Source organism: Dermacentor silvarum, chromosome 5, assembly GCF_013339745.2.
Source record: "Dermacentor silvarum isolate Dsil-2018 chromosome 5, BIME_Dsil_1.4, whole genome shotgun sequence".
Lineage (NCBI taxonomy): Eukaryota > Metazoa > Arthropoda > Arachnida > Ixodida > Ixodidae > Dermacentor > Dermacentor silvarum.
In genome coordinates, this window is record NC_051158.1 from 25514105 (window position 1) to 25535196 (window position 21092).

Consider the following 21092-nt stretch of genomic DNA (forward strand, 5'->3'; position numbering starts at 1 on the left):
CAGCCAATCTTTTTTTTTTTTTTCGTTGAAACTTTAGCCTGAGAAGTGAACAAGGACGGAAAGAAGACTGCACGATATGCCTTCTCTCCACCATGGTCTATTTCTTCTGCTAAAGTTTCGACACGAATACATACCGACTTGCTCGGTTTACCTTATAATTAAAGCCTGATATATGTTTAGTTCAGCTGCAAGGCATGCCGCTGTGTGTCATACCCCCTTGTGCATGGTTGCCTTGCTTTTTTGTTGTTTTTTTCTGCACGGTACGGTGAGCTGCATCTTATCAGCAAGCCCAGATATACAGGAGCCTCCTGTCTTTTGTGAGCTGACCGCATGCTATGCCTGCAAATTTCCTAATTTTGTCACGCCGCCTAATCTAACCCTCCGCCATCCTTGTCTGCACTTCCCCTTCCTTTGGCACCCATTCTGAAACTCGATTAGATTGCCAGTTATCCTCTCCGTGCCTCAAATGGCCTGCCCAACTGCAGTGTTCCTCCTAATCTACCGTATAGTCTCGTGTAAGGGCCGCACTCGTGTAAGGGCCGCACTCGTGTAAGGGCCGCACTCGTGTAAGGGCCGCACTCGTATAAGGGCCGCACCCGTGTATGGGTATGGGCGGCACTCAAGTAAGGGCCGCACTTGAGTAAGGGCTGCACCCGTGTAAGGGCCGCACTCGTGTAAGGGCCACACCCCCAAATTGGCAGCCCGAAATTCGGCAAAAAATTTTCAACGGAGAAGCAATCGCATTCGGTGCCCCGATGCCACGTGCACGCAATGGGGAATTTTCGCGCGCTGCATACTTCCGCGTGCCGCTGTTAGATGGCGAGAGCTATGCGTTGACCTCTGATGCAATACTACTTCCGGGGATCCGGGGTGTGCACAAGTGAAGGCTGTGCCGGCACCATTTTGACCAAAAGGTTTAGTCCCATGTAAGGGCTGCACCTCGTCAACACGAGTCTATAGGTAAACTAGAATACAGGCTGTGCTAGCATTTCTCTCTGTAATCAATACAGCGTTCTTCCCATCTCTTAATGTTAAGCCTGCCCTTTGCCGTTCTAAGTATTCTTAGTTCAGTGGCTCATAGCTTGGTAATAAAGAAAACTTATTCTTTCTTTTAGTTCTAGTCAAGATTAAGAGGACGAAATGGAGTTGGACAGGTCACTCAGTGGAGGACGGTAGAGTATTGAGTGGTGTGATGAAATTGCTAAGTTTGCAAGCATAGAATGAAGTCAACTGATGCTTGACGGAGGTAATTGGAGATTACCAACAAGGTCCTTCATCCTGCACTGGGCATAAATTAATTAAGCTCATAATCATTACGATGGTGAATTTTTATTAAAAATGGAGGCAAGTGACTGGGGCTTAAGTTTCTTGAGTTCGTGTTGAACTTAACAATGTTCTAGCTTTAGCAGAATTTTGTCGGGTCAAATCTAAGCCTAACCGTGCAAAATCCAAGAGAGGCATCACTTTGATGGTGTGCCGTACCAGTGGAATCTCCTGGAAGAGCATTGAAACATTTTGAAGGGAACCAGTGTGGAAGAAGCGTAAGCGAAACTAAGAAGCACGTTAGTGGGGGTTGGCGCAGAGTCCTCAATGCCGTGCTTAAAGGGGAACCGAAAAGGCCTTGCATTGCTGTCTAGGTATTCTGGGTCTTGCTTCCTCTTCGGAAGACTGACAGCTGTCATTCCCAGGGCTCTTGCCGCCTCTCTTATTGCTATTGCTTCCGCGTGCGCCGTTCTAAAATTAGGCAGCCCATGCGTGTGTGTGGAAGCGTCACATCATCTGTCACCAGATGAAACGGAACTACTACGAGGTGCTTTAGATGCGCGCGGCTAGTTCCCCATCATTCGGAGTTCTTTTAACTTTGGCCCGTTTATAAACTTGTCGGTGTGATACATTGAGTGTTTTTACTCTTTGCCGGCGTCGGGGTTTAAAAAAAGCAAAGTGAGGCCAAGAAAATACCCTCCCAAACAGTTGTCCTTCCCAGGGATGTTTTACTTGAGAGTATTTTTGCAGTCTGTGCGGCTATTTTACGCGTTCCTCCATATCTCTGCAGAATACGGGAGGTGCTACGGCTCTCTTAAGTTGTTCGCCGAAATGCCTTGCTCGTGTCCCTAGACATTGGTGGTCCGCTTGTTTATACGAAACCTTTACAAGCAGTCAGACCTAAGTGTAGTGGTGGAAGCCGGAATGTGGTTGGCAACTGTGGTGTGCTCCACAGGCAACCCTGGGCTCTTGTCTGTACCCAACCAATACCATGCAGTAAGCTTATAGTGGATAGAAATTTTTATCTGCATCATAAGCAATCAAATATGTAACAACCTCTCTCAGGCCATTAGTTCTAGCTTTTTGTGATTTACCAGACCCCATTCTTGCAATGATGACGGCGGGGAAGTCGCTGTCGACTTTGTGCTACGTGACAATGTCGCTCATTGGAAGACAATGCAACAAACAGCTTGGTGTATCATAACACTGCCAGCTGGCGCTGTTGAAAGCAGACTCGCCCTGCAGTTCGCTGTAGCTCAAAATGTGCAAGTACACTTTTCGTCAAAAGTATGTGGGCCACTTAACTACTTACAAGCCTTTAAAGGTCATGGGGTGTTGTGCGCTGGAGTGTTCGCAGTTTTTTTTTTTTTTTTCATTAGTTATTTGGGTTACTCCTGAGCATTATAGTTTTGCTCGCTTCATTGAGCGAGGCTTCGGTTCTATCATGAAGCTGGGCTATTTTCGAAAACCTTTCCGTCCCTCATTCTCTCTCTCTCTCTGCTTGTCGACAGAGGGCCAGATTCCTTTTCGGCGGACATGCGAAGGCGAGAGCCGGAAGCACCCGCCGCCCCCGCATTTCCTTATCGATGAGGACAGCGGCGGAAGCGACTCGCTCGTGCCCTCCCCCGGCCAGGACTCCAATGACCAGTCGCAGAGCAGGTGAGCCTTGCCTCATCCATTGTTTAAAGGGCAGTTACCTTACTTCACTTTAATGAAATTTAATTGATCGAAGATTTCGGCTGAAAGTATGGGGCTCTTAACTTTGCGCTTAAGGGGGAAAAAAGGAAATAACATATTCAAGGTTGCAAACTTACAAAGGAGGTATTTATGGGACCTTGCACATAACACCAGCAGGCTGAAATGCAAGGATTAGTACGTCTTATGTGGGGTCTCGATGTCGCGTAAGTAGAACGATAGAACGAGATACGCATGACACAAAAAGTACGGCTGCCCAGTACCACATAGAAGTATTCATGCTTTAGTGAACTGGCATTACACATTACAGTGAAAATAAGGTCCTCGATGTGACTCCATTAAGGAGTCCAAGCTAGTTTGACTGATGGCATAGCAATACTGAGAAAACATGCACTAATGTCAGACACTGAGGCAGAAGTCATTCACAAGCACAGTCCCATGAGCAGAGGCACATGGGAGTGACGTTCGCTCGTGCCGGGGCAACGTTTCGAAGCTCAGCAGGACGCCTCACACGCGACAATAAAGCCAAGCGCACCAATTAGCGCATGGTCAGTCCGCGCACACCGCCAGGTGGCACCAGCAGTGCTGCGCTCTCGCCATTGGTTGTTGCCGCTGCGTCGCTACAAGTGCTGTCGCAAAGCTGACCACGGCGTGGCAACCTTTTGACCGCTGTTGAATGTCTTTGTCGCGCAGTTTGCCGTCGATAGACCTGTCGGAGTCGTCGTCGTCGTCCGGGACGTTGCACGAGGGCTCGCCAAGCTCACTCTCCGCGGGCAGTCCGCGCGCTTCGCCCCCGGTGGCACCGATCGCAGGCGCAGCCGGCACCCGTGGTTCAGGTGGCAACTGTCGCGCCAGCGACGACGACCTCGCTCTGCGCTTCGCATCAGGTGAGACTCGAGCAGAAGAGATAACCTCGCCTGAGCCTTTTAAATCCACGATCACCCATGCAAAATAGCATCAATGCACCAAATCAAAAAGTAGCACAGACGATTGAGCGAGTTAGTCAGCGTTCATGACAGTAGATCCAGCGCAAAGCACTGTAGTGTGGGAAGGAAATAGATGTGTGGTTAAAGGAAACGTGTACAGATGCAGTCACTGTTTGTCAACTGTTGCTGCTGTTTCCTTGGACGTACTGGCATTGCCGTGTATTTGCAATATCGTGTTCAATAACCCTCCCACCTTTTATGTTCCTATATATACATTCTTTGAACAATGAAATTCAGTTTGTAGCCAGCGCTTGTGTCTGTACTTCTTTCCTGCATTCCCAATGTTGGCAATCAAATGCATTGGTGTTCCGGGAATTTTAGCTTTAATGCATAAAAAGGCGTTTTGTTGAAAGACTAAGTGGAACAACAATGCATTTGTTGCTATCCACAAGTGCTATCCAACTTAGGGTAACTCTAAGTTGGATAGCACTTGTCTCAAAACTGGTGCTAGTTTCAAAATTCATTCCATGTGGATGAGCCTTGTGAAATCACAGGCCTCGATTCGAATATTGGAATATCTGCGCTGAAGTAATTAATTAGAAAGGTGATTAGCGAGATTGGGCTAATTATTCAATTATGCATTTTGATTTCCTGTGTAAGTAATGTCTGCTTCCTCGAGTAATCCAGCTCAATGAGTAGATTTGTGCTATATGCCACAGGCGATTTTTAAAAATTTTGTGAACTTAAATAAATACACCCGGCATATTTGTTGCACGCTAATATCAGTAAGAAAAGTCTATCAATTTACTTTATTGTATCTGATAGCTCGTTATATCTGCGTTCGTTATATATGGAGGTTTAGCTGTAGACGCAAAAGTCATTCAGGACTTGTGCTGTAGGATACAAGTCCTGAATGATTGTAAACATAGGCAAAAAGACTGCTAGAGGCAAGTCACGTGGGAGTTGCATAACAACAGGCTTATGTCTTTTTGTTTTTCTCGTTCAGCTTCAGCAGCAAGCTGTAGCTCCCCTGACGCCTCAACCATCGCCGCTGCAGTCGTTTCTGAGCTCCGGCGCCACAGTGGTGACACCGTCGACCACAGTGTTTCTCACGGGCACAGCGGTGGCTCCGGCACAACCGCAGCAGGCAGGCGGCGGCAAGGCAGCTCGCAAGAAGTCAAAGTCAAAGGCGCAACCGAAGGCACGCACCATCAAATTCCACGAGTACAAGGTGAGACGAGGGCCCCGTCCATTCCTCTCGTGTTCATTGAATTCTGTTTACCGTATTTGCCAAATTTTAATGCGTCCTCCAATCTAACGCATGCCCAGTTCTTTGTGCATTTAGGGTACGAAGGCAGTCTGCACCCAAATCTAACTTGCGGCCAATTTTCATAAAGAAAGTAGCATGCCTCAGATTTTTGCAATCAGGACAAGCCGAAAGCTGCAGAATTTAGGTTTAGAGAATGTAAATTTCTTTACTCTTACTAATGTGCAAAGTGATCACTGTCAGACAGCTTTCTATAGCTGCCTATGGATGACAACAAGTCGTCTTCCAAGTAGTTGGTGGCATTTAATATTCTGCGTTTCCTGAACCACTAGTGGGATAGCGGCCCCAGCCTGGACTAACGCTTCTCAAGTTTGTCCTGTGATGCCTGTATGTCCAATTGTAAAGTGCAAGCAGTTTTTAGACTCATTTTTTTTGAAAAAGGGTGCAAGCTACAAACGGGCCAATGCGGCAGCGCCTTGCCAAAAAAATTGGAAGAAAGGTTTGTCAGCTGGAGCCTGTATAGTATGTCAGTATGTGCACTTAGTAACACGTCGTAGTGCACGGTACTTTGTGTTATTAGCATTAAGTGAACCGTAATAATAATGCCACATTCATCGTGGTGCTACGGAGTACTGGTCTGCTTTAGAGTCATTTGGATTCATCTTCACCAAAGCAAAGTGGGACTTATCTGACAGTAACACCGAACATGGCTGACAGTCGTTCAGCTGAAACACTCTGCTCCAATTCGTTGGCTAAATATACCCGCGTCATCATAGATTCTAAGGCAATCATGTTCATGTTGTTTCAGGAATGTGCTACAACGTTCGCAACATGCGTACAATTGGACTGTGATGTGCCCATCTCGCTATCAAAGTGACAATAACGTTCACAAACGTTCAAATGCAGCAAGTGCATTTTGCGCAAGAGCAATAACACGATGACATCGATACTTTGGTGAAAAGCGATCGCCAGCCAAAAGTAAAAAGATGCATGCGTGGCAACATGCAGTTACATCTAATTAATTCGAACCTCATTAATTTGGAAAATTGGATAATCTGGCCTTGCCCTCTAGTCCCATGAAGCATATGCATTATTCAAACTGTCATTCATTTGGTTGTATTTAGCCATGCGCCAGTTAACATGAAGCCCTCGCTGATGCTAGCGCTTATCAGTCACAAGATGACGGTAATTGCAGCTTCCATGCTGGTTTTGTGTGAAGTACTTAGAAACGAGTGTCGCAGATTTTTAATCAAATAAGGCCATGCTGATGCAGTAAGCACTTGTTTATATCATTCTTAATATGCTCAATAATTTTATGTTCGTTTAACTTGGACTTCTCTTTTTTCTTCTGTCCTGTGAAACTCCCTACGTTGAAGTTCGTTTCAACTCGGGGAGAAACGTCTTCCGGAACCCAACAGAATTGTCTAATGCTCTTAAACCAAAATAACTGATCAAGTACTATACAGTTAAGGTGGTAATGATGATGATATTTGATGGCATCCTCTTTAAATCGTGGTGGCAACAAATTGAGATGTTGATGCTTGTAGGTGGCAAAGAAGGGTTGGGTTTTTAAGCCAAGCTTGTTAGTTCATACTACAGTTAAACCTGGATATAACGAAATTGACAAATTCCCCAAAAACTTCATTATAAAATTCGTTATATGCAGGTTCGAGACAAAAATTTGAAAAAGAAACGCTTACCGTATTTACTCGATTCTAACGCGCCCTGGATAGTAACGCACACCCGTTTTCCGTGACCAAAAGAGAGGAAAAAAAATCCTTTACAGTACCACGCACCTCATGCTTTCATGCAGAAATACAACTATCGCTCAAGATTTATTCCCAATGCACTAAAGTTGCGATGACCAAAAAAGTCCCAGTTTCGCCCGAAAGGCGAAGCATCGATTGGGACAGCAAATTAGCAGACAGCTATACGAAGTAAGGATAGGTAGTAGTTTTATCGGCCGTATAAACTTGTAAACATTCGCTGTTTAACTAAGTTGGTAGACTAATGCCTAAGCACACGTACTACAGCACATGGTCGAAGCTACGGGAGCTACCTAGTGTCAGGTTAATGAAGTGAAGCACAGAGACTTGTGTAGTAACCAAAGAGTGGTGTGTTGAAAAAAAAAAAGCGTGTTGAAAAAAAAAAAGTTTTTTTTTTAAATTTTTTTCCGGCAACATCAACTGGAAAAGGAGAGTGCCGGCTTGGCGGGCTAGGCCAGCTGCAGCAAGCGGCGGAATCAGGTTTGAATGAAGGGAGGGGGAAAGGTCCGCGGCGGCAAGATGGCTGGGTCGAGTGATACAGCCCCGCCTCGGGCACGCTCGCTCTCGCCTCGCAGTTGCCGTGAATTTGAGCGCGCCAAGTGCGACGTCGCCGCTTTGCATTCCGTCGTGACGGAGAAGGTGCTTCCGGTTGCTGCTTGCATAAAAATGGCAAAATTTGGGGCGCAATCTCTAGGTTGTCGGTGGGGAAAATTCGTTATTTCAAGGGGGTCTCCCACTGCCACTTCGTTACATAGAGGTCTCAAATACATGTGCTTCTACGGAGTAATGGCGGGGAATAGAAAAACTTCGTTATGTCCAGGAATTCGTTATATGGAAGTTCGTTATAAGCAGGTTTAACTGTACTTGACTTCTTGGGAACCTGCGCAAAAAATGGGGAAAGAATGGACAAGCACGAGCGTAGATGACGCCGGCTATTCCTGCGGCTCATCCGACAGATGTGCTCAAAACAATGGAAAAATGTTGCAGGCAAAGCAAGAAAAAAAAAAAGGATACACACAGTGACATCAGTTCTAACCTCATAGGCTCAAACACGCATGTGGAAAGAACAAATTGTTGCTGGGCAGTTTGTAAAACACAAATGTTTCAGTAGAGGTACAGATGAGTTTTTCCCTCGTGGGTGCCTCACTCCTGTCGCAACACATGCGAATGCTCGATTCAGTCAGGGGCTTGAATTCTTAAAGAGATTCAACAGCTATGACAGTGGCTATATAGTGGCATTCTGCAGCTGACCATGTGACAGTGGGTTTGATTTTTTGTCGCAATAGCCGCATTAGCCGATAGGGACGGGACACAAAGACACTCGAGTACATACCACGCTTTGGATGCACGTTAAAGAAGCGCCTCAGGCGGTCGAAGCCAATCTGTAGCCTTCCACGCTACGGTGCCTCTCATAACCTTCTGTGCCATTTTCAACACACTAAAATTGCGTGACCTAATTTAATTCTTGGAGGTAGGCTAGGGGCTGCTGAAGAGAACAGGCCATTTGCGCGTCTCAAGAGAGGAGGCCATCATTGTGTCACCGCTGCTTGTAAACCTCCGAGGCAGCGTGGTATAAACATGCGTTTTTTTTTTTGCAAGTGCTTGCCAGGAAAGCACCTGGGCAGGTGCGTGCGAGTAACCCCCGCGCGCTCTAGTCGAATTCCTCAAGTTCTCTAGACGACAGCCTCACCGAGAGGCGCGGAGGGACTAACGCGCTCCGTCGCACACGTGCGCTCCTCGTGCCGCTTCCCAGCGAGACACGCTCGGCCCGCTTTGCGGGACGGCCGCCTCTTGTCGCCACTTATTTTCGTCTTGTTTCCCCGGCTCGATGATGCTCCCTCGCCCCTCGATTTTGTGTCCGAGTGCAGCTTAGTTTATTTCGAATTGCATTTGTTTATTTCCACTATTGTTACGCGTGCATCCTCGTACGGCTGCGATTCTCGTGCTGCTTGCTCCGGCGTTGTTTTGCGTCCCTTGATGATGCCTACACGTGCGCTCGTTTCCGTAACTCCCGTGTGGCCGCTGTGCCGGAGGGTTCGAAAAAAGAAACGGGAAGGGAGGGGCTTCGTTGCAGAGAGAAGGGGGCGTCGCCTCAGTTTATTTTGAGAGTCGAGCCCGCCGCTGCGACTGGCGGCGGGACTCCTTCATTTCCTCGCCGTCCGAATCGGTTGTCTCGCGACGGGTGGCGCTGTGTAGAGTGAATGGGAAGTGCATCACTGGAGTGGCAGTGTGTGGCTGCAAGGATGATTGCTTGTCAGCTATGCAATCTTAGATGTATTTTCAGCGATGACGCGGCGTAAGCAAAAAGACTGGGAGGGCCTATACGCACAGCACTTTAGGAGTCAACACTCCTGACGTTGCTTTTTTCATTAAAATTGGAATGCACGACCATCTAGCCCAAACGGCTGCTTTATAAAGTGTTGTTACTACGTACAGTTGGCCGCAAACGTTAACGGGACACAGATCTCATTAGAAATCCGTATTTCTCGTACCTGCCAACTCTTCTGAATTTTTCGTAAAGTTGACAAATTGGCTCTCATTCTCCATCTTTATGAATTTCGCGATGAATTTTATGAAAGATAAATTTCGTTTTCTAAAATGTTCTAAAGCTCTTGAATGATAGGGCGATACAAGATTGCAAAGAAAATGCATACAAAAAAAAAATTCCCATGGTACCTGCACCAGCGCAAGGCATCATCTAAAGCAGGGAGTACTTGCATTGGGAAAGTTTATTCAGAGAAGTTCCTTAAACAGGCGAAATTACCATAAACAGCCGAGTCGTTGGGCAACTAAGTCATGTTGCTTGTCAGTGTCTCTTGTAACTTTACTGCTGCTCGTTGTGTTACACGTCTAAGGTGCGTGCTACATCACGGATGCCAAGAATAAAAGCAGCGTTCAACTGTAGCCTTAAATGCAACTACTACATCACTCAGTTTGGCGATAGAGGTGGGCGAGTTTAATAAGGTCACCAGGGGCAAGTTTGGCGCTAGTGTCAGCTTATGCTGTACGCCACTATGTGGTAGCAATACTCACAGTGGGGAACTATTTTTTCAGGTTATACAGAACTTTTATTTGCTTCTAATATTATATCAGTAAAACAGTTTAATTGTAGTGTTGAGAGGCTAGATAGTCAACCATTGCTGTAAAACGAATTTCTTTGAAAATTTTGCTTGAAGTAGATCATTTGAAGCCAGGAGGATTAAGTTCAGGGAAATATATTCACATGATTCCCATGAAGGCTAAACAGTCATGCTGGCAGTGTATGCAGACGTTTGTGCCTGAGTTCCCTCTCGTTTTTCAACTGTGAAATGTTACAGTCGCTTTTTGATGATGCCATTGGCTATCTGCAGCTTCAGCGGCCAGCTCCAATGTCTTATGCTTCTGGTTATTTCAAAATTATGCGCACTATTGTTGCTGTTGGCTTGCCAAGCATCGCTTGCTTGTTGTCCTGTCTCATCCTTCGGCTCACCAGCCAGTCTCTCGCCATGGCTGTTGTTCTTAGATTCAGCTTGGGCATCATTTCGCACGTTTTAAATGTACTGAATGTTCACGGAGTGTTTTGATTTGCTCAGTTAAGCTGATTTCGGATCACACTTTCGTTGGGCAACAATTCAACAGTTGAGGCTCATGATGGCCCTTCAGCTGCACTTGCCATAGTCTTCCGAAGCCTAAGATCGCAGACGAGGGTTGTTTACTAGCCCTTCAGCTGCACTTGCCATAGTCTTCCGAAGCCTAAGATCGCAGACGAGGGTTGTTTACTAGTCTACATCTGTTTCTTCGGCCAGGCATAAACGGGTGGGCATCAGTGCCAAGTGCGTAATGACACAAAGCCAACTCGAATATGCTATCTCGGCGTCAAAATTTCAGTACTAATGAGGCACCAGTAATTGTGGCATAAATTGTTTTTAATTAGCCACTCATGATAGCATATATATAACGGCACTCATACTCGCATCGTCTGCCAACAGCAGCAGAAGTACTTATTGTCGTCTGCTCCACTCTCCGCTCACCCAAATGCAACTCCTGGCTCTGTGGTTCCTCCAGCTCTCTTCATGTCACTTCTTGATTACGCTTCAGGTGCCTGCAACTTCAGCTGCCATTGCTGGCAGCATTTTGTGCCTTTAGCGGCTTCAAACGTTGTGCACTTTCGGTTCATTTTCGACTGCCTGCACCACCATGGCGTCTGTTCAATTGTCAATTGTCAAGTGGCAGGTGGCACTTGCTCGCTGGCCTCCTTCCTTCTGTTCACCATTCAATGTCTCACCAAGGCAGGTCTTGTCTAAGGTGCCGCCCTTATGTCTTTTTGGAAGTAGCTAGAATGTTTTGATTCATTCAGGTCAAGTCTTTACTGATCAAGCTTTTGTGGGGTCACGGTCTTGCAAGGTAAAGCCTTGTGTTGTGACTTCATGATGGGATCTCACCCGACTGGGCACCATATTTTGAGGGCTGGGTTTGCAGACGACAGTATTCACTTGTCCGCTTCTGTTTCTTCGTCTTCACAAAATGAGCTATCATCATTGCCAAACACACAATGACACAATAGCAACTCTAAAGATGCAGTCTACATGCAAGATTTGAGTGCTAATGAGGCAGCAGTCATTTGGACATTAATTCTTTTAATTGGCAACCCAAATAACCACTCACGGTGTGTATTATAATGGCACTCACCATCGCGTCGTCTGCCAACAGCGGCAGAAGTACATTTGCCGTCTGCTCCACCCTTCCCTGCGTCCCAGCCTCGTCCTCCCTCTATAGCTCTCTCCGTCGCTTCTTCATTACGCTTTTGGCTGTCTGCAGCTTCAGCTGCCGTCACCGCCAGCGTTTTATTTACGCCTTTAGTTGCTTCGAACGTTGCGCACTTTTCGTTAGTTTTTCGGTCGGCCGCGCCGTCACGGCGTCTGTTCATCTGCCAAGAGGCGGGACGCGCACGCCTGCTGGACCCCTCTGTTCCCTTCTACTCGCCAGTCAGTGGCTCACTGGGGCTAGCTTTGTCTCAGGTGCTGTTGGCCGGGCCGGTCTTTTTCGCGAGTAGTGGTGAGCGGCGCGCCTTCCTTGGCGCCTTGCCAGCGTCGTCTGCAATCCTCGCACTGCGTCTCGCACCAGCTCCCCCCCCCCCACACTCCTTGCTCCCTTGCAAGCCCCCGTCAGGTTGCGTGCCTGGGATTTTTGTTTCTCTCTGCTTTTTTTTTCTCTTCTTTGCTTATTCTTTCTTTTTGTGCTGTTCAACCCCAGCATACCTTTTCTTGTTTTTGTTAGTTGCGTGATGGTTTAGGGGTGGCCCTTTTTCGCGTTGGTAGAGGTTTAGCACAAAAAATGACCCACAAAAGCAGGGAAACACAGGAGGGGACACCACAAGCTCTTACTTGCAACTGCAACAGGCATGCAGTTTAGTTGTACAATTTCTCTCTGTCACTGCACACAAATGCGCTATCTTGTCGTAGTTTTGTTTGTTGCTTGCTTAAGCATGGCCCTTAGTTTGCGTGCAGTTTAGTGCTACTCTTCTCCCTTTCTGTCCTTTTCGTGCACACAGCCACGCGACTACATTCTCTTGTTTGTCGTTTGGTTTGGCTATGTTAGGTATGTCTTATTTTATTTTTTGTGGCTCTGTTTTGAGAAACTTAATGTCACGGACATTAAGTGTGGTGGACTTAAGTTTCCACTCTTCTCTTTCGATTCGGTCCTCATAATTTTGTGCTCAGCTGTGCGCTAACTGTGCTCGGAGCTTGTTGTATGCTCGTTTGTACTGCAGTGCAAGGCAGAGGGTCATGAGGACACAAAAACGCACCATGGGCGTCAACTAACAACTTGTTGATTGGCACCTGTGTCTTGTGTTCTTGCGAGTCAGTATTCATGGCGTTTCACTGGTTTCTTAAAAAACTAAAACTATATGCTATAACTATAAACTATAAACTAAAACTATAAACTAAAAAAAAGTATGCTATACCAAATAGACCACCAGTTCATGCTAAGGTGGTTAGTTGTTCATTCCGAGGAGCTATTTGTTGCTGCTTGCCATTTGCAACCAACATCTTAAATTATTTCATGGATACCAGCTGTGCAGACAAACCATTTCATCTGTCTGTAGCCTTTGGAGTTCAGATGCAATATGGTAACACTCATGATGTTTACGTGCACTAAGTGAATTTAAGGGGTCCATTAAGTGAAACTAACGAACGTGCCACCGTTATTCATTTTCAATAGCCTCAATCACTTCCTTTGAAGAGCAGGGTTTTGGTACAGTCGCATGTGTAATGGAAAAGCAGTTTCAATGTAGAATTCATCTCATGTAGTGTAGAAGTCAGTCATGGTGTAGAAGCAACCACGAGTCTCGCAACATGCACCAATGTGCCGTTATCGCTGGATTTCTCATCATTAGACCCTAAATTAGCTCCTTGTTCATGGGTCCAAAAAAAGTTTCTGAACATCTTGTATCATGAACAGGGGTTAATAATATTGAAATCAAATCGCTGGAGCGAGGAAAATTGCACAGAATGTCTTTATCCATTCAAGTGGAAGGTGCTTTTTCTTGTTTCTGTGTATACACTTGGTAGGTAAGAACGAAAAGTGGGGAAGACAGCACATGCCTGAGATTATTCACTGGAAAATTTAATTAACTACAGCAGCTGTGTGTCAACCTCCAAGAAATAATGAAAGCATTAGACATTGTTTTCGTTGACCAAAGTTATCTACGAATTATGGTCAATATACCTCTGAATTTTTAGTGATGTTGAGTTGGAATTACCTGAATTTTCATATTTGATGTCTTTTACATTATATATCTATATTATATCTCCTTATCTTGTTGATTGCAGTCAACGTCGCTACCAGCTTTCGTGCACTTGATCAGTTGTTATTTTGGTTTCGGAGCATTAGACGATATTGTTGGGTTCCGGAAGATATTTCTGCCTAAGTTGAAGTACACTTCAAAGAATGGGGTGGTCGAACATATGTGATATGCAAATTAGAGAACAAATGAAACCAAGTGGAGATGTGCTGCCCCAAAGTGGCGTCACTTGACAAATCTGCTTGATGCTTGCTTCACAGGGTCCACCAAGCGCTCAAAAGAACCAGCCCGCCACATCGGCGTCGTCCGAGTCGTCGTACGAGCTTTTGCTCCAGCAGCAGCAGCTGTTCCTCCAGTGGCAACTCGAGTGGCAACAGAAGTATCCGCAGATTATCTTGCCTGCAGCTCAGGTGAGTTCCCAGTTGACAACTGACATGGGGAGGTTGGGTTTGCCAGTTGCAGTTTGTTGCAGCATCAAAAACATTGAAACCTACAACCTACAGTGCAAAAAAAAATCCCAGGACAACCATTGGAATCACACCGCTTATGATGAACTAGACATGTCAAGGCATTATAACACTGGCTTACTTATTGAGCACGAAAAAAATGACATCACAGACATTCATGTCATAAAAGTAACAAGTCATATCTGTTATTGTATCAGTGATACTTCACTCTTTAGCGTAGAGTGATGGGTAGCCATCTCAAAAATAAAGTGTTAAGAGAGAGAGAGAGTTACTTGTATAGTTAAGGAAAGAGGCTTAAGCTGGTGCTCGAAAAAGTACTAAAAATGCAAACTTTTTATCCTATTAGCATGATATTCCCAAAACTTCAGGTAAAAGAAGATTCTGACAAGGCAAATCCTACCAACAGGCACAAGGTTGTGAGATTGGCCCTAGTGGCTGTGCTTCAAAGGAAAAAAAGTTTCCGTATTTATTAAACCACTGTCAAGCTAGGCTTTCTTGCTGTTTCATCTTGTTTTAGAGAGCTTTAGCATGATGGAGCTATAGTATAATGGTGGCCATATACCTGGATACTGGGAGGCATAGAGGCAAGCAGCAGAGCCTGTGGCGACACGTTGTGGCACCACATTGAACTTAAATGCCTCAGCCGTCACAGCCTTCACAGAGGTATTTCTGCATTTCTTTCTTGTCAAAAGGCCAGTCACCAGCAGGAGAATATCACTAGCCTAGTAATGGTTGACTACTGTCACAAAATTTTGCCATTAGCACTGCTGTCCTCGGATGTGATTGAGATATTCCGGTGTACTAGTTACTCTAAAATCGTATGTCTATGCTATGCTAAAACCCTCCAATGACGTCTACACTTTGCTAAAGCTCTCTATAGACATCTGTGCTATGCTAACTCTATAGAGATGTCAACTCTAAGCTAAAATTCTGTAGAAACGCTGAGGATCTTCCAAATGCTGTTGATTTCTATTGTACGCTTGAACCTCTTATTGAGCTTTACACTGTGCAAAAGCTCCTTAAAGATTCCCGCAATGTGCTTTTTTAAAAACATCTATTGACACCTGCAGCATGCAAACTCTCACTGCTGAAGTACAGTCAAACCTCAATATAACGAACCTCGATTTAACGAAATTTGCGATGTAGCAAACTATTTTGATTTCCCAATCTTAGTTTCATTGAATTAACGAAATTCGTGATTTAAGAAAGTTTTTCGCTGCAAGTACGACTTCATTATATCGAGGTCCGACTGTATATGCTATGTTATACCACTAACACCTAAATGCACTTTGATAAAACTATCTGTACTATCCGTAAACATTGTGTTCCTTTATACTCCATGATAGTGTGCCTAAGTTAGACTAAAACTTCTTGTTCGTGTCTACACAATGATGAAGCTCTACGCTGACACCTGCACTATGCTTGACACTCTCTACTGAAGTCTGCACTATGCTAGAACACTAAAGCATGCACCATGTTGTGCGCTGTCTGTACTGTTTGTAAACTCCGTCAGCCTCTATACTCTAGAGTAGCATGTCTGTCCCATGCTAAAACTTGTTCAGTTCTGTACGCTAAGCTGAGACTCACTCTGATTGTCTGTGCTCTGCTAAAGCTGTGTGTGGATAGAAAGGTTCAAGGTAAATAAATACTCATCATAAACACATTTGATAGAACGAGGCTTGTGCCAGTCACGATTTCTTCATTTCCTGCGTCCTTTCATTTCCTACACTTTCCTATTCTTTTTTTTTACTTGCCCTCCCGCTTCAGCATGTCGGAAAATTAACCTCTTAAACGCCGAGGCCTCAGCTTCTTCACCGCCGGGCCTGGGCTAAGCGAAGCAGCTAAGAGAAAGACAAAGGGACACATTTCATGGTGCAGTGCGCTTGCCCCCCCCTTGCTATCGTGGTGCGACCAGTTGAGGGGGGGAAAGGGAGGGCTGGCAGCATCACTCTGCTTGGCATTTCGGGCATGATTCCAAGTGCCCGGGACGCTCTCTGCGGTTTTGATACGGTACTTCGCCGCTTCCAGGGTTACGGGGTCGGGATGGCATTCACGCTCTGAAAATTGGAGCGCGTGTCTTGCCTTGTCAATCTCACTTCTTCTTCTTGCCGCTCCCTTGCATCTTTTGCCTTGGTCGCTTCATTTTTATGTGTTAGTGCATGTGTGTTCTCAACATATTTTTGGGGGTACACCTTAATGGTGGCCTGTTTATCGCACACACACAGTCCAGCTAAAATGAACCCTCTGTGTGTTTTTTTTTTTTAATGTTGTTTTTTGTAACTGTTCTTCTCACACGCGCACGCGCACACACCCTCACACTCTCTCACTCACTCTCTCTCTCTCTCTGCCTAGATTTGTTTCTTTTTCATGGGTATACACCCATAATCAACAGTTGACAAAGAACAGTAGCGGTGCTTGTCTTTGTCACACCTTTTCTTGCCGTCCTTTGTCTCGTTTTGCACTGTTTATACAAGATGGAACACCTACTAGCCCGGTCTCATATCCTACTGTGAAAAAAGAATAAAAATAAAGACTTTAGGTTCCTTCCATTTACTTCCTTCTTACTATACCGCTTGTCCAAAGGGACCACTCATCTTTTAAGACGAGCAGCCCAAGTGAAGGGAAATAAGGAACGTCACTTTCATTCCGAATGTTTTACAATCAGATCATTCCCTAAATGATACCAGGGAAGGTCTCGCAAATTTCGTGACTGTAGCGCACGAATTGCAACCCCTGAAAGCCGTGTCACGGATGTATGGTCTATTTTAGTCATTTGCGAATGTTCGCCAGCAGTTTAATGTTTAGCGGCATTTCCAAGGAGCCCACAATCTCTTATTTTTTTTCTCTCACTCTACCCCGCAGAAACCAGTGGTGTCGGAGGCATCGCAGGCGCCCGTACAGCTGACGACTCCGCCCCCTCCGCCTCCCCCTCTGCCGCCCACTGTCAGTTCACCTCCCATCACCATGACGATCACGCCTGACCTGCCACGCCAACGGTCCAAACTGGAGGACATGAAGGGTGAGCTCACCGGCACTTTATTCTTTAAAAGGCTGCTATACTAATTAGATTAGTATATTAGATTAGTAATTAGAAGAGCGATGCAACGAAAAATGTTAGGGCTAACATTAAGAGACAGGAAGAGAGCGGTGTGGATCAGAGGACAAACTGGGATAGCCAATATTCTAGTTGACATTAAGAGGAAAAAGTGGAGCTGGGCAGGCCATGTAATGTGTAGGATGGATAACCGGTGGACCATTAGAGTTACAGAATGGATACCAAGAGAAGGGAAGCGCAGTCGAGGACGGCAGAAAACTAGGTGAGGTGATGAAGTGAGGAAATTTGCAGGCACAAGTTGGAATCAGCTAGCGCAAGACAGGGGTAATTAGAGATCGCAGGGAGAGGCCTTCGTCCTGCACTGGGCATAAATATAGGCACATGATGATGATGATGATACTAATTAGAATCTCTCGTCTTGCCACAAAGCCATGTGGTCTCTCGGTGCGAAAAGCTAAGGGAAGGTAGGAGGTTTGATGTGTTACGAGATACGAGATAAATATGATATGACATGAAGATATACACTTGAGGTGGGACTTGCTATCTGACGTATGATATAAAGATAAGATGGGAGGTAAGCATGCCAAAGAGTTAGTTTTTCGATGCTCACTGTGGCGAGATAAGTGAAAATACGTTATGATTTAGGGTAGGAGATAAATGATCAGCTTACCACAAGCCATTTGGTGAAAGAGATATGTGAAAGGATGAAACTTGATATGTTATTATATGATATAAAGATTGGAGGTAGCACGAAGATAGGAGAAGGTAGGTACGATAGGAGATAGGTGAAGTGGTCAGCTTATCTCGAGCCATTTGGTCCCTCAGGGTAGAATGTGATGAGATGGAGCATGTTGTGAGTATACTATATGTGAAGATCAATCATAATCTGACAATGATAATGATCATTTGTCCACACAGTCAGCGACCTGAAGGCGGAGCTGAAGCGCCGTAACCTGCCCGTGTCGGGGTCCAAGCCACAGCTCATCGAGAGGTTAAAGCCATTCTCGGACATTGGCTCGGCTGGAACTCAGAGCAGTGGTTCTTCTTCGGACCAGCCGGTGTCCTCCGTGGAGGCGACGGACATATCCGACCTCTCTTCCCCGCAGTCCCCGTCACTGGGTCTTTCTCTGGATATGCATGATGGGTAAGTGGGATTTCTGTCGTAGTCTCACATTAGTTCCCATATTGAAACACTAAGGTGAAAGGTGGGGGCCAGTTGGTTGCTAGAATGGTGAGACATGCTCACTGGTGATACACCAGGCTGCAGACAGAGTGTAGGTACCACAAGTGTTTGTTAGTAGTGTCCGTTTTCTGCGTATCAGTTCCATTTAGTGCTGGTAAATGTAAATGCAACTTTACCTGGTAGTTGCCAGGGTGCTGTTCCTAATGCCATCTGAGGAGGTTCGGTGTAATGCTGAACCTGGGTACCGCTGTCAATCCTTGCCTTTTGGGCAAAACTGCACTTTTTTATTGTCAATGCCTTTGGTCTTTGGTGATGAAAGGGTGCAGTGGTTATTGGTAGATTCATGGTTACGCGTCTGGGCAAATGCAGGAACCCGCCGTCGGTGGTTCCAATGGAGGTTGACGGAAGCGGTGATCTGATGATGGGGCAGCAGGACTCCCCGGCGGTTAGCACCTCCGAGGCGGACCTGTCTGGTTCCGGCGCGGAGGACGACCTCATGAGGCTCCAGCAGAGGCGAATTGAGGAGCTCCAGCGCGAACTCCAAAGGCAAGCTTTTCCGTGTCCTTATTTTCACTTACAGAGCTTACCACGTTTACCCGATCTACCGCGAACCTTTCTTTTTTGTTGAGACAATGGTTCCGAAAACTCGTTGATTTTGGGAAATCATGCTCATTTTTCTTAATAGGAAAAGGCCATGATGTCCTGTAACAGTATCGCCACATTATCATGGCAAAATTCGTGGCATCGAAAGGCAGAAATGGACCAGGTAGAAACAGACGCTCAAAACGAACATAAGCAGGAACGAAAGGACAACACAAAACGTCTGTTTCGTGTTTGAATGCCTGCCTTTCAGTACCGCAGAACCCCTACCAACTTGCTCAATTTTCAGTTGTTCTAAATATCATGGCAGAATTCCTTGTCATGGTTACTACTCGGCCACTTTGTTTACCCGTTTCTGTTAACCCTTTAAGGACGAAACAGAAATACCTGAATGGAATGTTTATTTTACACCAAAAAGTGCTAGAATGCACAGAGAATAAGGAGATTCAACGAAAAGAAAAAAAAATGTTTTACGGGAACTCTTCCGGCAAGAGGTGAGCAACACCAGGTTGAACACTGGAAGCAAGCTTCGCACCAAGCCAACCTATGGCCTCGCGTGGAACTTGTACAGACAGTTCTCTGCGCATGTGAAACAGGTGTACTATCAGCATCAAACGTGAACAGCAGAGCGCGTGGCCCAAGCATAAGTGAAGGTATAGTGCGTGCCGTCCAGTCATCACCATTGACAGGCGCGCGCGACTGGTTTCGCCGCACTGCGCGATCCCCCTATAGTGAGACATTTTCGCTTCTGTTTTGGTTCTTATATTTGAAAGGGAGAAAATAGAAATAAAAGAAAACAGAAGCTAAAATATAGCAGTTTACGGCGAGTATTGTCACAGTTTGCCGAAACCATAAGTGCTATCGCCGTCAAATGAAATGCAAACAGCAGTGCACGTGGTGTAGCTTGCACCGTCATCATTAAAGATAGATTCGCTCATGCGGTTGGCCGCTTGTGCACATCCATTCTTTCGATCGGCAAACTTGCGCAGCGCAGTATCGCTGGCAGCTGCGACGATAGCCGGCGTGGGCGTGCCGAGCTCGTTCGGCCGTTCGACTTCCAAACGAGCACAGAGTGGCCAAACCGGATGTGCGCGCCTGTCAGTGGTGATGACCGTACGTCGTGCAGTATACTTTCACTTATGCTCGGGCCACGCGCTCCGCTGTTCACGTTTCATTTGACGTTGATAGTACGTTGCATTTCCTCTACATTACCTGCGTGATACCACTGGAGCCAGGGATCTTGCGTCGGTCTTTTCTCCTCCGACCGTGCCTTCAAAAGGAAGCGAGTAGCGTACCATGCTACTCCTTCCTCTTTCCTGCTCTAATCCAACTAATGACGCTTGCTGCCTGTCGTTCGGTGTTGGTCGAACACATCTAGCCAGGAGCTCTGCACTCAAACCCAAAACTCGGTGCGAAAAAAAAGGACTGTTTTCTCCTTGTGTTGCTTGTAGGCAACTCTCAGCCATAAAGGGTTCAAAAGTGAATGCAGCTGTTGTCGTGACGGTCATATTTGTCGTTCCCTCGTCCCGACAGGTCTCAGCTTCGGTTGCAGCAGCAGCAGCAGCAGCAGGTGTCCACGCCGTACAGTCTGAAGAGCGTCACGCCACCCATCACCACCTTCACGCTCACCCTGTCGCCGTCGGGCCAGGCCATGGTGACGTCGCAGCCCCAGACCACCAGCCTGCTGACGTCGGGCACTGTGGCGAGGTCAGTGCCTGCGCATGCATCTCGCAGCCGAGTGAAATCGCCTCTCGGTTTCAGCTCTACGCGTAGTGTAAAGCGCCAATCGAAGACGGCATAAACATCGGTCCTGATTCATTTTGTGTTGCTTCCTGTGGCAAAGACCTGGCAGGCGGGTCGACGAAGAGACATGCTAAATACCTGCCAACTTCTACAATTTAATCGTAAAGCGGCCGATTTTCAGAATTTGCTCAAGGTTGTCGTATTGACACCCATAACTTTACGATATCTTCAAGTGTGCCTGGCTTAGGGGGGAAACAAAACTTATTCCGAAAGAATACAAATACAGTCGCTGACCAATTTGTCATAGCCTGATTTTTGTACGTGTTCATTATACGCACCTACC

General features: G+C 46.1%; 1 protein-coding gene across 1 annotated transcript in view; it reads left to right on the forward strand.

The window, feature by feature from the left end:
- LOC119453105 (myocardin-related transcription factor A-like) overlaps window positions 1-21092 on the forward strand; it is a 271833-nt gene that overhangs the window by 240682 nt on the left and 10059 nt on the right. Inside the window, 9 exon segments of the mRNA XM_037715105.2 lie at window positions 2775-2922; window positions 3652-3793; window positions 3795-3845; window positions 4891-5115; window positions 13962-14111; window positions 17031-17187; window positions 18142-18367; window positions 18776-18952; window positions 20540-20713. Coding sequence (XP_037571033.1) covers window positions 2775-2922; window positions 3652-3793; window positions 3795-3845; window positions 4891-5115; window positions 13962-14111; window positions 17031-17187; window positions 18142-18367; window positions 18776-18952; window positions 20540-20713 — 1450 coding nt within the window.